At 32.0% G+C, this 17,359-nt stretch overlaps 1 protein-coding gene across 3 annotated transcripts in view; it reads left to right on the top strand.

Annotated features, from left to right (window-relative positions):
* The window catches only part of LOC136025309 (uncharacterized protein T19C3.4-like), a 77,309-nt gene that overhangs the window by 40,408 nt on the left and 19,542 nt on the right, over positions 1 to 17,359 (top strand). For 2 of the 3 annotated variants that reach the window (XM_065701209.1, XM_065701211.1), the window contains exons 7-8: positions 4,510 to 4,720; positions 14,950 to 15,096. In XM_065701209.1, the coding sequence (XP_065557281.1) occupies positions 4,510 to 4,720; positions 14,950 to 15,096 (358 nt within the window). The remainder of the gene's footprint in view (positions 1 to 4,509; positions 4,721 to 14,949; positions 15,097 to 17,359) is intronic. The other variant, XM_065701212.1, reaches the window with a different exon arrangement.

Raw genomic sequence — 17,359 nt, 5'->3', positions numbered from 1 at the left:
TGAATTAATAATTTACAGAGTATGTAGGAGCCCAGCTGTCTCTTCCCTGGGATCGCATGCTCATGCGCTCTACCACCTCATCAGGAGGGGGAGGATATACCAAGCGGTTAAAGAGTAAAGATAGCCCACTCCTTTCGTAAGTCTTCAATTTGACATTTTTAAAGAAAAGTTGCTATTTAGAAAAGACATTACTCGCTCAAATTCAAAAACATTACAGAATATATAAACAAACAATGCACACGTATCAAACAACATCAACATAATTAAACATAATTAAACACGCATCAAACATTAATTTAGTAGTGGACTCAGCTTTTTTTTAAGGCTGTAAGCAATTCAGTTGCACAGCCACTATTTCAACAGCCCCATTCCGTCATTCAGTTATAAATGATTTGAAAATGAAATCTCTGCAAATCAAAAAGTACATCCTTCAAATTGCCATTGTTAAAATCTTATACAGAAAAATTACAACCCCCTCATTGAACAACAAGAAAAATCACTGTTTTCTTTGGGCACCAGTGGTATGTCTATGTATTTACAGCTATCCCAATCCTGGGGACGACATGTGCATGTGTTCTTCCACCTGATGGGAGGGGGAGGGATGTCAAAATGGTTAAAAAGCTAAGATATCCCGTTCCTTTCTTAAGTCTTCAATAGGACATTTTTCTTCAAGCAATAACAAAGAAAAGTTATTATTTAGCAAAGATGTTACTCTGTTAAATTCAAAAGCATTACAGAATACATAAATAAACAATGCACACGAATCAAACAAACATAAATTAAGCAGTGGACTGAACTTTTGCTAAGGCTGTTAGCAATGAGTTGCTGCAGACGACAGTAGTGTACTGTAAACAAGCTTTCGGCTGGATAATGGTGAGTTTAATAAGCTCGGCTTTTTTTGCCAGCTTTACCGCTAATATTAAAGTGCATATCCCTCTTCCACTTCCTTCAGCTCCCACGCCCATCACAGGAGACTAAATCTCCCTGCTCAACTATACTATACTCCAATAGCCCCGTGTATCACATCATTCAGTTGCATGTGCTTTGAAACTGACGTGTTAGCAAATCAAAAAGTACACCTTTTAAATTGCCATTGTTGAAACTTTAAACAGGAAAATTGCAACCCCTCTCAGTGAACAACAAGAAAAAAATCATTTTTTTTTACACTGGCAGCAGTGATATGTCCCCTTATTTTTCTTCGTCACTATTGAGGCACTGGAACATCATAGAGAGCTGTTTAAGGACTCATAAAAGCTAATTTTTATATGGTCTCGTTTTCTTCATATATCAGACAAAAAGTGCCGCATGCGCACAAAAAGTGTGCTTTGGTTTTTTTTTCATTTAAAAAAAGGATGTTGTCCAATAAAAAACTCGGCAGACGAAATTCCCCCCACCCCTGCTGAAAAATTCTCCCCATGGTGAGCCCCCTGAAAATTTTACTCACATTTGAAGTAACTACAGTATTTTTAATTTAAAGTATTCGAAAAAATGCGTGATTTATTAACTTCTCCTTGAGCATTGCTTAATTAAGAATATCCAGAAATTTGGACAATTATTGGCAGCATTGCCGTCGAAACCTTATCTTAATTAAAACTTGCCAGGGATGCCAATCATCGAGCAAAGCATGGTCTCCCAGACTGCATTTTAAAACTGATATCAATAGATAAAGAGTATATGTTGGTACTGTTGTGAGCATAAAAATTCTAAATTGCGAGAAACGTCGTTTGGATTCCACTTTATCCTGCTTGTAGCAGACATTTCATACAGCATGCTGATGCAGAGATAAATGTCACACGAGTAGCGTTAGTCTTACGTTAAATGCTACTAATAACAGCAATAATCCTCAGTACATTTATGTCTATTTATTTTCTGGAACTGGTTAAAAGAAATATTTAGTAAAATGAAAGTAGCGAGAAGCAGCATGGTATGGTACATAGAGGCAGTTCTACATTTATGTGTTAATATGTTAATCCAAAACGCAAGGAATAGGACGTTATCAGCGCTTAGGCGTTTCAATTATAAATAAGGGAATTTGGAACTAAATTGGAGTTTGGATTTAAATATTGAAATTCAAAAATTAGTACAGTTAAATGATTCCTAGAGCTGATCCCCCTAGTAACTTCTATGACTAAACTACAACCGATTTGACCTATCTATCTGCAGCACGAATATTATTATAAAAAGTACTTATTTTCTTTTTCGATGATTTTTGTCTTATTTTTTTTTTTATAACTTTTTTTCATATTGTTAATGAACAAATTTCTTGTCTTCAATGATTTTTTGTATTTCAGTGATTTCATTTCTGTCCTGTTTGCAAAAAAAAAAAAAAAAAAAAAAAAAAAAAAAAAAAAAAAAAAAAAAAAAAAAAAAAAAAAAAAAAGTGTATTCATGTCCACTTTTGAAAGTTTTAAAACAAGAAAAGCATATCTTGAACTGAATTCTGTTTGATAATAAAGAATTCTGTTTGATAGTAAGCATATAGTTCAGGTTGAGGAAATCCATTATTTAGGTTTTTAAATTGATTGTAATCTTTTGTGGAAACGCCACAGTGATGTTGTTACAACAAATATTGCCCGTGGCCTTCGAGCAATTCAGTGTTTTAAAATTTTTTACCTCCGAGAGTTTTATTGCTTTTATACCACGCTCTGATTCATCCATATATTTCGTATGGCTGCATGTTATGGAAAAGCAATTTTTATGTGAATTTTAAACGTCTTCAGATTCTTCAAAATAAAACAATGCGTGTTATTGGTGGGTATATTGAAGGTGAACACAACACCATGGCTTGCTTCAAAAAGTTGCAAGTGCTGAATTTGAGACAGCTACGGGAGTACCAAGTTGGAATCTTTCCTTATTAATGTTGGAATAATGTAAGTCCAGAGGTTTTTCGTGATTACTTTAGTGAAAATAGGTCTTTGCATCATTATGAAACGCGTCACACTAGTGATCTCGTCGTCCCGCACAGAAGTGGAACCAGGGCCGGCTTCCCTACTATATTTTGGTGGCCTAATGTTTAGAACTCTGTTCAGAGAGCATTCGGGCGGCTGAGCACATGGGATTATTTAAAAATAAATTGAAAAAGTATTTGGTAGGCGAAGGCTCATAGCTCTTTTATTTATCTATTTATTCTTCTTTTTTCTCTCTTTTCTGTTTGTTATTATGAGATTGGTTATTATTATTGATGAGTTGATGAGAGATTGGTTGTTATTAGTTATTGTTTTTTTTTGTTATTAGTTATTTTTTTTTTGTTATTTGTTTTGTTGTTTCGTTTGTAGTGAATTATTAGTTAGAAAATGAGTTCATAATGAGTTTTATGTACCCGCCCAGTCGCAAGTGCTTTTTTGTATCTTTCTTTGGGTGGGTACTTGCATATTAGTTATATGTATTTGACTTGTAAATAAAGTAAACTGAACTGAACTTATAGAATTTAGGAAGTAAAAGAGCCTAAACTATCTGGTGAAAAAGTTGTCCTGAGCAAACGTGGTGAAACAGGAAACATAGTACTTTTTTACAATTTTTCCATTAACTATGTTCACGTATTTATTTGACGACAAGGTTTGGATGGTGGTACATTTGTATAAATATTAATGTGGAACATTTTAGAAAGAGTAATGGACCCCCGTTTTCGTGTTTTTTATATTAAAACAAGGGTGGATTACTTAAAAAAAATATCTGCTCAAAGTAAAGAATGAAGTTGAAAATTTAAACAAGCAGCAGTTTTATAGCTACGTAGTGGGTGTTTTTCCGACTCTGAGAAATTAGATCAAGGAGCGATACAAAGAAAAAAGTTGTTCGAAATCGATAAAATGAATACTTTGACTAGTATGGTTTGGTATAAGAGTGTCCCTGAATATGAATAAACAAGGTTCAGGAGCGCCATAAAGAAAAAAAAATCGTTTAGAAAAATGAATAAAGTTCATAAGAAAATATTTTTCTAGTCTACAATTTGACAAAAAAAAAACCCTAAAATAACGAGGACAGTGAATGTGAAACCTGACTGTTGGAATTGGCTAAGTGGAAACTTATACAATTATATATACTCTAAAAATTCAAGAAGTTTTTATAAAAAATATCTGCATACACAGTTGTTGTTGGCGGTAATGGGTGCCTAATATAGTAAAGAGAAACGTGTGTCAAACTTGAAAAACCCATTGCCTTCAGATGGTCACTTGGATTGAGCTAAAAGTGACATCAGGCCTGTTTGCTGTCTATTTGCCAAATATGCCTGTCACATGTAGTTTGTTGTTTCATTTATCTTATATCACATGGCACATGTTGTTTACCAACATAAATTCAGATATAATTTTTGATTTAACAAATTTTTAGTACAGTTCTCAAATATGGATCTCCTCCCCTTTTGCTGAATTATACCCTAAAATGAATTATTCCAGGAAATATAAGTAGGACTAAGTAGTAAAGACTTTAAAGCTTTCCTCCCAGTGTGCTACGTCATGGCGCCGTTGGTGTACAATATGATGTGTTTAAAAATTCCAGTTTTCATTTTTGTAGATCTGCTGCATCAGAAACTATTTATCAGTCTGTAAATGATAGTGGAAGGCCAAGAACTCCCTCTGATGTCGGGGTTTCTTCACATCAGCGCGCAGGATCAGTAAGAATGCGAGCAAGCTCACGGGATAATCCAGACCGCGGTTCAACAACATCCATTAACGCAATTGAAGAGAGAAGACCAAGACGAAAAATTGCTCAAAGTGATGAACCGGTTAGTCTCTTTTCTTCCGTTTCTCGTATTCTTTCTAGAGTTGAATGCTAGAGAGAAAGTATTGTTTTCTTCCTGTGTGTGAAAAATATACTCATGCGAAGGATGAACTGAATTTTCCACATGAATTTTTGGGTCGTTATTTCAGATATTTTAAATTTGTAAATCATGCAAGCTCAAAGAACTAAAATTCGTTTGTCCAAGCTGAGTTCTGGCATATTCCCCACCGGAGAATCCTTCTCAGTGGATAAATTCCCTCTAGGAAATTCTCTCTTTCCCGACAATTCCCCCACCCCCACATGTAGAATTGAGCAGTCAAATGGAAATGAAAAAAAGAATCAACAGAAGAGCGGATTCTAGTATGTCTTACTTATACCCCAAAAGCATGTAGTAGGAACAAATAGTTCATGGTAAAGAACCGTATGTAAGGAGTGACTCGGGCCAATACTAACCAAAACTCTAAAAAAGGAAGTTTGGACAACAATTAAGTTCATTAAGTTTAATTTAACTCATCAAACACCACAAGCCTGAGAAAATTTGTGTGATTTTCTAAAAATGGGGAAAACACACCCAAAGAGGTAAGTGATCTGATAATAACCACACCATTAGGTTCAGCATATTAAAGAACACCACTGTTGAGGTTTCAAGCTCTTATCATCAAATATGTAGAATTTTACTTTTTTTTTCTAGAACAAACATCACGGATTCGTTTTTATTATATTTTTTTCTGGAATTATCGCATTTAACTGATAATCCTAGAAGATCAAGGGAAGGATCATCTGATCAGAAATTTGAGCCCTTTTATAATGGCCAAAAATATTGTTCGACGGGAAAGTGGCGTTTTCAGCAATTTTTTGGTACCAAACTATGATTTTACCTCATGGAGGACCAAGTTGCCATTGATTAAAAATTATGAGATGGCAATCAATTTAAAAGGTAAAAAAAAACATATATTGTGCTTTCTTGCTGTGGAGGAAGTAATGCCGCTCGGTTGTGAATTCATTCCTGAGAAGTAACATAGTCCATACAAGTAAAGGTACTTCAGACCGGAAAACCTTCTGATGGACGAGACACAGCACTTTTTGTGAACAGGGCTTGATGACTCTTTGAAAACTTTCCTTACTTAAACTATTGCAAAAATTTAATTAAATTTACTATTTAAATTAAACTTAAAAATTTAATTAAACTTACTATTTCGATTCTTAAATTTCAAAAATTTAATTAAACTTACTATTTAAATTAAACTTAAAAATTTAATTAAACTTACTATTTCGATTCTTAAATTTCAAAAATTTAATTAAACTTACTATTTAAATTAAACTTAAAAATTTAATTAAACTTACTATTTCGATTCTTAAATTTCAAAAATTTAATTAAACTTACTATTTAAATTAAACTTAAAAATTTAATTAAACTTACTATTTCGATTCTTAAATTTCAAAAATTTAATTAAACTTACTATTTAAATTAAACTTAAAAATTTAATTAAACTTACTATTTCGATTCTTAAATTTCAAAAATTTAATTAAACTTACTATTTAAATTAAACTTAAAAATTTAATTAAACTTACTATTTCGATTCTTAAATTTCAAAAATTTAATTAAATTTACTATTTAAATTAAACTTAAAAATTTAATTAAACGTACTATTTCGATTCTTAAATTTCAAAAATTTAATTAAACTTACTATTTAAATTAAACTTAAAAATTTAATTAAACTTACTATTTCGATTCTTAAATTTCAAAAATTTAATTAAACTTACTATTTAAATTAAACTTAAAAATTTAATTAAACTTACTATTTCGATTCTTAAATTTCAAAAATTTAATTAAACTTACTATTTAAATTAAACTTAAAAATTTAATTAAACTTACTATTTCGATTCTTAAATTTCAAAAATTTAATTAAACTTACTATTTAAATTAAACTTAAAAATTTAATTAAACTTACTATTTCGATTCTTAAATTTCAAAAATTTAATTAAACTTACTATTTAAATTAAACTTAAAAATTTAATTAAACTTACTATTTCGATTCTTAAATTTCAAAAATTTAATTAAACTTACTATTTAAATTAAACTTAAAAATTTAATTAAACTTACTATTTCGATTCTTAAATTTCAAAAATTTAATTAAACTTACTATTTAAATTAAACTTAAAAATTTAATTAAACTTACTATTTCGATTCTTAAATTTCAAAAATTTAATTAAATTTACTATTTAAATTAAACTTAAAAATTTAATTAAACGTACTATTTCGATTCTTAAATTTCAAAAATTTAATTAAACTTACTATTTAAATTAAACTTAAAAATTTAATTAAACTTACTATTTCGATTCTTAAATTTCAAAAATTTAATTAAACTTACTATTTAAATTAAACTTAAAAATTTAATTAAACTTACTATTTCGATTCTTAAATTTCAAAAATTTAATTAAACTTACTATTTAAATTAAACTTAAAAATTCAATTAAACTTACTATTTCGATTCTTAAATTTCAAAAATTTAATTAAACTTACTATTTAAATTAAACTTAAAAATTTAATTAAACTTACTATTTCGATTCTTAAATTTCAAAAATTTAATTAAACTTACTATTTAAATTAAACTTAAAAATTCAATTAAACTTACTATTTCGATTCTTAAATTTCAAAAATTTAATTAAACTTACTATTTAAATTAAACTTAAAAATTTAATTAAACTTACTATTTCGATTCTTAAATTTCAAAAATTTAATTAAACTTACTATTTAAATTAAACTTAAAAATTTAATTAAACTTACTATTTCGATTCTTAAATTTCAAAAATTTAATTAAACTTACTATTTAAATTAAACTTAAAAATTTAATTAAACTTACTATTTCGATTCTTAAATTTCAAAAATTTAATTAAATTTACTATTTAAATTAAACTTAAAAATTTAATTAAACGTACTATTTCGATTCTTAAATTTCAAAAATTTAATTAAACTTACTATTTAAATTAAACTTAAAAATTTAATTAAACTTACTATTTCGATTCTTAAATTTCAAAAATTTAATTAAACTTACTATTTAAATTAAACTTAAAAATTCAATTAAACTTACTATTTCGATTCTTAAATTTCAAAAATTTAATTAAACTTACTATTTAAATTAAACTTAAAAATTTAATTAAACCTACTATTTCGATTCTTAAATTTCAAAAATTTAATTAAACTTACTATTAAACTTATTTGCAATAGTGAGCTTTGTCAATTTGAAATTTGCTTGGTTCCGACTTGGAGTTTTACTTCCTTGTTATCTAAATAAAAGTGGGAAAAAATGCCCCTTAAAGACACATTCTCGATCCCAGGGGGCGAACTAGTATCATCTTCTGTAGTTGTTGGCAGAGATGTCTTGCTTGGGGGGAAGGGGTAAGTTCCTCTCGCAATGTTTTCAGCTTGTCAGATAAAAATTTGAATCAGTAGAATAGTGGCGCTTTGTACCACTGTTTTACTGGTTCGATTTTTGCGTCAGGGCAAATTGGCTGATGGAAGTAAATGACGTAAAATCAATGGATTAAGATGATGCTCAGTCATTGAAGAACGAAAAATAAAGTAATTGCACAGGTAATATCGATTGCCCAGGCTCTGGTCAGTACCAGACCATGTCCACGGGAAGTAACTAATCGTATTTCTTAGCTCCGGCTCGTTTTCAAATCATTTTCTTCAACCTTTATCCTACGCTGCTATATATAACTGAACCCCCCCCCCCCCCAAAAAAAAAAACACGAAAAAAGAACTAAAATAAAAAAATACAACTTAATGCTGTTGGGTATCCTACGTTACTCCATATTTTAAAAAAATAGGTAGCAAATTTCGAAATTCTTTCTTTTCTCCATTATTTTTGTTTTCTCTTTGGCTCCTCAGCTTTGTATGTAGGAGGAATTTTCTACGGAGGGCGGGGGTCCAGGGACGATTCGCTTAGTATTGATCAGGCCATCAAACAGCATTTTAAGTAAGACTGAATAGGTTTAAATCTCTTTATTATTTGAGAAACCCATTGTGAAATTATTAGCGTGGAATGATTCAAACTCTCAAACTTAAATAATTTAGCATGAAAAAATGCTAAAATATCAATGTCAATGTAAAATGTTAATCAAGAAAGAACTTCGATTCCAAAGCTAGCATAAAACACATCCGCATTGAATAAATATGGCAGATATTGGCTTGGAAGGAGTGACTAGTCCCTGAAGCCGTGCTGAAATAAAATTTGGTGGTGGTGAACGCAATGATGCTCAGTGGTGGTGTGCAGTTGGCGCGCCAAAAACTTTTGGCGGCCTGCAGTCCTGATCAGCGTTTGTTCTGTTTTTAGTTTTTAGGTTTTTTTTTTTTTCAAGTTTTGAAAACTAAATTGGCATCAGTTATTTTCGGAATTCCTTCAGAGCAAGAGTTCTTGAGATCCCCAGTTCTTTCTCAACTCCACTACCATGTCCAAACCTCAGATAAAATAAGGACGAGACATCAATATCAACTTCTCCCACGCATTCTTTTAATCAAATGATCAACAGTAAGACCTTAAACTGCCTGAAAATTGAATTAAACTGATAAAATCGAGAACTAAAATTTAATTTAATTTAGATTCTAAAAATTAAGTTAAAACAAATTTATTTGCACCATATCTTGTGCAAGAAACCTCAGAAGAATTTGATGTATATTTCTTATACTATGTTTGGATTTTTTGGTCGTGCAATCTACATTCCACTTCTTTGACTACCCTATACCTATTTTGCCATTTTTTTGTGTCTCTTCCCTTCATTACAATACTCAGAAAAGCAATATTTATGTCCACTATATCTTTTTTTCTTAAATAGTACCGCAATGAAAATTAAAGGTGCAGGTAAAGAGCACGGCATTGGAGTTTACAGTTCTAAATGGCGGTTGTGATCCTTGTTTCGTGGCTCCTCAGCCAAGAACTTTAATGGGGGATGGAGGCCAGCCATCATTCCCTTTCGCACACCCTTCCTCGTTACTTTCCCCAGATTTTTCCAGGTACCCATTTAGATTTGGTTCGAATCTGGCTAAGCAACAGAATCACGCCACTGACCCCCCTTCCTAACTAAGCAACCAGTGACACCAGGATTTGAACCCCCTGTGACACCAGGATTTTACCTTACTTCGGCAGAAAATTAGGCGATATCTATTTGGCTTGGGACTTTTGAAAAGCTATATGAATATCTTCCTTGTTTTAAAAGTCACATTGCTGCAGGGTGACACATTGGCCTCTAAATATTATGTTACGCATTGCAACCACAGTGGAGAGACAGTTGTCCGCCATTGCATTATTGCACGCAAGTATTGGAAAAGTTGAGCAAGTCGGTGGATCTCCTTTCGTAGGGGGAGGGGCTTCGGAAACTCGAATTTGTAGTTTTTAGGACGAAGTTCTCGTCAACGGTTCTTCCTATCAATTTGGAGAGATGATTTAACTTCTTGTGTCTCTTCAGCTGGAAGAATATATTTGGACTATGCGTGTGATTAGGCTGCAAAATAGACTTTTATTCCCCAATTATTATAAAGTATTTTTATATCGAAGTAAAAGATTATAATTACATTATGCTATTAAGCGGCTTTTATGTAAATCTGTTTATTTTAATAAGATCCTATTTTGCTTTGCCTACTGGAAAAGCCTGCTAGAATTGCAATGGTGGTGATCAAGATTTGTAGGTTGACTCATGACAGACAATGACCACTGGACTTGTATGCAAAATGGGGGAGTTTTAAAAAAATATAAAGAGGATAGTTTTTTTTTTAGGTTTTCTTTCAGTTTTTGAGCATTGCAAATACAATAATTATAAAAGCTAAGGGCGGATTAAAATTAATATGATTATGAAAATGACTGGTAATCAAATATATATGAAAAAAATGCATGAAAATAGGGAACAATATTAGAACTTAGATAATCAGTTATTAATCAACATTCAACAACATTCAGTCAACATCAGGAGGTTCATACCTCCCAACATCTGTCTACGCTACATTGACTATTGTTTCTCATTGTTTCACGATTAAATCCTCTGATGTAGGAGTAAAGAAATGGAAGTTTTCAAATAAGTCCGTCTTAGCCCGTTAGCCGATGTTAGCTACAGTATGGGCTGGCAGGTTGAAAGTTTGTGATTTTAGAAGTTTGGTGAATATTTTAAATATATCTGTTCAGCAAAAAAGAGAAACTTTTATAAGGAACATACTCGAGGAAAATCAGGGCTAGTTGAAACTCATTTATAAATAGAAATTATATTATAGTGAACAAGACAGAAGCAAGTTCATAGTAGACAAGTTAATTCGAAAACATTCTGAGGGGAATCTAAAATTTTTGCAAGTCGCATTGAATAGTGGATTAGCTATGGAAAGAGCCCGCAGGTTGAAGACTTGTTAACTTAGAAGTTTGGTTAAGACTTACATATATTTGTTCAATCAAAAGAAGGGAACATTTATAAAAAACATATTCGAGGAAAATCAGGGCTAGTTGAAACTCGTTTTAGTTTTAATTAGAAAACTCGGCTAGTTTTAATTAGAAATTATATTATAGTGAACAAGACAGAAACAATATCATAGTAGACAAGTAAATTCAAAAAGATTTTGAGTTAAATCCAAAATTTTGCAAGTGCCATTTAATAGTAGATTTTGTCTTATATTTTCATAGTAATATCAGAAAACTATTCTGCGCTATAAATATTCGGCGGTGCGCCACCGACGACCGTGTTGGTGGCGCAGTGGCGTACTGAAATATTTTTGTGGCGTGCTGCTGGTTTTCGGCGCAGCTTCGGGGACTAGTCGCTACGTCTGTCCAGCCTTTTGAGAATAAATGGAAAGAGATCGACTTGGATGTAAAACCAAATCGTAAATCACAATAAATATTGCAACCGTGTTTTGTGAAAATTATCTGCTCTCGTAGTGTTTGCTAGCCTTTGTCTGTATTATCCACCATTCGTTGCTTTAGATCAAAATACGGAAAGATTTTTATTCGCTACATTGCTAAAGAACTAGTTACCCTCAATCACAGTTTTTCATTTTTGTCTTCCTTCTATACTGCGCGTTTTTTGGCTTTTTTTTACATATTAAATAAAAAAAACAAGTATTTTTAACTGAAAGTAAAGAGCGACATTAAAACTTAAAACGAACAGAAATTACTTCGTATATGAAAGGGGCTGCTTCCTCATCAACGTCCCGCTCTTTACGCTAAAGTTTGACTCTTTCTCTCAACTCTACTTTTTAAAACAGCAAAAAACTTATCTCATAAAATGGCTCATGAAATGGCTATCTCAGAATTTTGATCCGTTGACTTCGGGAAAATAATTAGCGCGGGAGGGGGTCTAGGTGCCCTCTAAATTTTGTGGTCACTTAAAAAGGGCACTAGAACTTGTCATTTCCGTTAGAACGAGCCCTCTCGCAACATTCTAGGACCACTGGGTCGATACGATCACCCTGGGGGAAAAAACAATAAAAAAAACAACAACAAAAAACGAACAAACAAACAAATAAACACACATCCGTGATCTGCCTTCTGGCAAAAAATACAAAATTCCACATTTTTGTAGATAGGAGCTTGGAACTTCTACAATAGGGTTCTCGGATACGCTGAATCTGATGGTGTGATTTTCGTTAAGATTCTATGACTTTTAGGGGGTGTTTCCCCCTATTTTCTAAAATAAGGCAAATTTTCTCAGGCTTGTAACTTTTGATGGGTAAGACTAAACTTGATGAAACTTATATATTTAAAATCAGCATTAAAATGCGATTCTTTTAATGTACATATTGGTATCAAAATTCTATTTTTTAGAGTTTTGGTTACTATTGAGCTGGGTCGCTCCTTACTACAGTTCGTTATCACGAACTGTTTGATTCTTATTGTTTTTGAAGTATTTTTCTTGCATATATAGACTCTACATATTTTCGTGTTGTATTATTTTGTCATTGTTGACGTTGGCTTGCTTTATACTTTTTTATAACTTAACGACTAGTTTTTAATAATTTGATGAATTTTGTTCCTACTAGAAATGTGAATTCGGTACGTCAGGACTGGCGATAATTCGAAATCTCGCACTTTTATCATTTGTGAAATACGCAACAATAACTGGTAAATTGAAGATCTCCTTCAATTTTAACTATTTACCAGCACAAACCGATCGAACTTTTTATTGTCCAGTTAATATAAATTCAGGAAAATTGACTTTTTCCCTCTGCTGTTAATAATAAAGAAAACAAGGACTGGGACTATTTAGCTCGTAGGCTGCTCTGGTTCTCAGAAAAATGACTGACGTTTTGATCAAGATAAAAACAGAGTTTCATGTTGCTAAGTAACCGAGGGTCAAACAGAACTGGATAGAACGAAATTTGTGTTTCTTACGGAATAGGGTAATTTCGCTCTTAGATAATCGAAAAGAACTAGCAAATATTTCTAGTTTGCTTCTCGACAAGGAAACACTATAAAATTCTGGAAACTACATTAAAACATTCTAAAATACTTCTGTCATTCCTAAATGTGTCTTAAAATGCTAAGTGTGCCTAAATGTTACCTCAAAACATTCTGAATTACGTATGTCATTTTCAAATGTGCTCCGTTCAGTTTACCCCTCCCCATCCCTTCCAATGGATAAATAAATAGCACAGGATATATAGGCTATAGCCTACTCATTAGATTTTTCATAGTGCAAGTTTTTTCCTGCTGCTTCTGCAATTTTATTTTACCCCCACCTTAATGGTTAACTGCCTTCCCTGAATGGTATATTTGCAATATCTTTCAATTTCTCGTGCATCACTCTTTTTTTACTATGGGTTTTTCCGGAAAAAAAAAATAATGCAATGGAAACTGGGCAGCTGACCTGGTTGTTCCAAACCAGACACTAAATAATGTAACTGGTCAAATTTTTAACAAAAATTGTACTACAATTCATAATTTTTCTTCGAAAAATCCTTCAAAAATAGTTTACCTCCCTCGTATTCCACAAATTACGCCAAAATTTAAAAGTTTTTCCTTTCATCAATTGCTTCTGTGAGATGCATCTCCTTAACCATACAATTGTGGAAGTAACTATATAGGTAGGGTCAAGCAAAACTGGGGAAAACGTACATAACTACACAAGAAGACTTTCGCTAAGGTCCTGAGTTCTAGTACAAATTCAGTATATCTTTTGATTTGGTTTAGAGGGGCTGCCCACTCTCCGCCACCTGGTGTTCTTGTCATTGTACAGCATTGTGCAGGGTCCAACGAAACCGGGGAAAATATACACAACTACACAAAAAGACCTTCACTAAGGTCTTGAGTTCAAGGACAAATTCCATATCTTTTTATTTGGTTTATAGGGGCTGCCCACTCTCCGCCACCTGGTATTCATGTCATTGTACAGCATTGTGCAGGGTCCAATGAAACTGGGGAAAACATACACAACTACATAAGAAAAGACCTTCACTAAGGTCTCGAGTTCTAGTACAAATTCTATATCTTTTGATCTGGTTTAGAGGGGCTGCCCGCTCTCCGCCACCTGGTGTTCATGTCATTGTGCAGCTTGTTGTGCCATGCAGGGCAAACTTATGCCACACTGTGTGTTATTATCCCTCGAATTGAATATTTTCTGCCACTCATGGCGTGCTCAGCTTGGTAGACATGATTTCTGAAAATGGATAACCCGTTTGTTCTGCTCTGAGTAATCAAACTAGTTGAAGATCAAACCGTTTATTTCTTTCTAGTCAGACACATGTAATTGATTATGGTCTGGAAATTGGACAAGCTGTCCGTGAAACAGTTGAAACAAGTGAATTTCAACATTAATATGCCTTTATACATAGAATTGGGTGAATACACTTAATGAATTAAAAAAAATCCCATTCCTGTATACCTTTTTATTCGCGCAGGCAGTGTGACATTTGTTGTTTGTGAGCTTAAGTAAATCTTTTATGGCAGAGAACATCACATTTCCAGGACGGCCCTCTGTGTGCGTCGTACTGCATTGTGCTGATTTTCTCGGTGAGCTAGTGGGAATATATATCAAATGCATGTTGGGTAAAGAGTCAGCTGCGAATTTTGTTTCCCATACTAGTGAAAAGGAGCTTTTTTTCTTCTTTTTTACCTTTGATGATGTATTTTTTGGTCTGTTAGTGCGTAAAGTCAGCTCATCAGAGTTATTTATACGCATAACTTTTTTAGAGTGTTTGTTAGTGATAATGTTGAAAAGTTCAATCAAAATTTGATAATTTAATTTTACCATCTTTAGTGGTCTTTGAATTCTTCGGACCTCGACTTTTCATCTGAGGAGGACAATATAGACCTATTTGATAAGGAAACATGTCCATATCATGGTTATGTACATTCAAATCCTCGAAATTGCAAATACTTTAAGAAGCTTAATCGCATACATAAGGTAACAGGGAATGAGTGCGAGTCCTTTGTTTTTGTCCTATTGTGTATCTAACGACACTTGCTAGCTTTTGAGTGAGGAGGCAGTTCACCCTTCTAATATCACATACTAACAGTAGCAGCAACAAAAATAATGGGTCTACTTATGAAAGACCCCGGGAAACCTGACAAAAGCGAATATCATTTCCATAGGTTTACACTTTAGTAGCCCTTTTCCCATAATAAAAAGAAATTGTTTTTGGAAACTGTTTCTTACTTATTATTCTTTGATTTTAATCTTCGATATTCTTTATAGATCATCTGAGTGTTTTGTTTGGTTATTTTGAAACTTGCACCATAATATGTATCCTAGAAAATTGGGAAGAGTCAGCAATACAATTTCTAATGAAAATACCTCCATATTCTGTTATGCAGCTTTTGGTAGTAATTTAGCGTGACAAACCAAAGAAAAAGAAACGTGGATCAATAATCAACGAAAAATGAGCTAAAAATTTACGACAGTCAACAACTTTAGAAGGTTTAATTTTCTTTGAAGATGTGTTTGCTTTAGGGAATCAAGACATTGTCGAAATACCAGTGACATCAAAATGAGAACATTTGTATGCCACCTGTCTCCATATTAAATCTATTCATTCCTGAAAACAGGATTTTCTATCGTTTTTTCTTTTCGTTATTGTAAAATCCTAAAAATCAGTTTGCGTGCGCAGCAGTTTTACCAGTGTTTCCAAACCGAACCATGAAATCACAATGTGCAGAAACTAATTCGGTAAATTCGATGATGGTTTGCGTGCTTAAAAGTTCAAAAATATTGCAGAAACCTGCAAATAATGTACTTAAAGACATGTCTTAACCTTTCCATTACCGAACAGTTTTACCAGTGTTTCCAAACCGAACCATGAAATCACAATGTGCAGAAACTAATTCGGTAAATTCGATGATGGTTTGCGTGCTTAAAAGTTCAAAAATATTGCAGAAACCTGCAAATAATGTACTTAAAGACATGTCTTAACCTTTCCATTACACAATAGTTCATATTTATTCTCCATGTGTTAGTCTAATTCTTTATCTTGTATCTACCGCTAGCCTAACTATCCAAGAGTGAAACAAGGGTGATTTCAACCTGTCTTTATTACATTTGAATGTGTCATAAAGAATGAAGAATGTGTCTTCATTTCTTTTAGTGGTTTCTGAACTAAAGCAATAAATTTCTTTTTTGTACTTTATCCGACATAGTTTAAGCAATAAAAGGGATATTCTTGGAAAATATGTTTGGACTGAATAAATACGGCAAAATAGGATAATTGGACTTTCAAAAATTGAAGATAGTCAACAACTAATAATTTAAAGGGTTGAATAGTTTTAATTTTAAACAGATTAATGCTTAGCAGTGCTATAATTTTAATTTTAAACAAATTAGAACTTAGCATATAGTTTTGGCTATTCCATGATACATACACTTTCTTCCAATTCCTATTTGTAAAGAAAATGTTAGGATTAACCTACATTTTTATAGGATCTGTTAGAGTAATCGGGAAAGTTGCACTTTCTCGATCTCCCTGTCGGTATAACTTTTTCGCTCACTTTCAACAAATGTTCTTTATTTTTAAATTTGGTGGGCACTTGCAAAGAAAAAAAAAATGAAATTGAAAAATTGAAGATCTTCAAGGTTTTTTTTGCAAAAGACCAGAACATAATTTGCACTTTACTGAAAAAACAAAAACAAAAAACAAATGAATGTTGATTGAAAATTTAATATACATACACTGATATTTATTCCTTTAAGTGTTTTAAATTTTCGATTTATTAAAGTTAAAACATTTAAAAAGTGTTTTTTTTTCTGTTCATTTTTGGTTTAGTGTAGCTATTTACTTTTCCTTGAAAAGCTTTTTTCGGAAAAACTTTTTTAAATTAATTCTGTTTGTTATTTAGTAATATAGTCTTTTTCGTGGAAAAAGAAAAGAACATTTTAATTTTTTTTATAAGAATGCATAATTTGACTTGCTATCTGTTTTTAGGAGAAGGTTTTTCAACAGTTTTTAGTAACATACGCCCTTTTGAAAATCTGGACATTCATAATACTGTTTAATTTAGATATATACCTCCTCAAATTGGTCAATTATCTTCCAAGTGTAAAACTGCCACAGATCATCATTAATAAATAAATGAAACCCAAAACGAACCCAAATTACAATAGATAACCTAGTCAAACTCAGAACGAACATCAACTTGCCAGATAATTTGATCACCACTGAAAGGAAATTATTCCC

The sequence above is a fragment of the Artemia franciscana genome, chromosome 3 (assembly GCF_032884065.1).
Source record: "Artemia franciscana chromosome 3, ASM3288406v1, whole genome shotgun sequence".
Classification (NCBI taxonomy): Eukaryota; Metazoa; Arthropoda; class Branchiopoda; order Anostraca; family Artemiidae; genus Artemia; species Artemia franciscana.
Note: the sequence above shows the minus strand (reverse complement) of the source record. Positions and strands in the feature narration are given on the sequence as shown.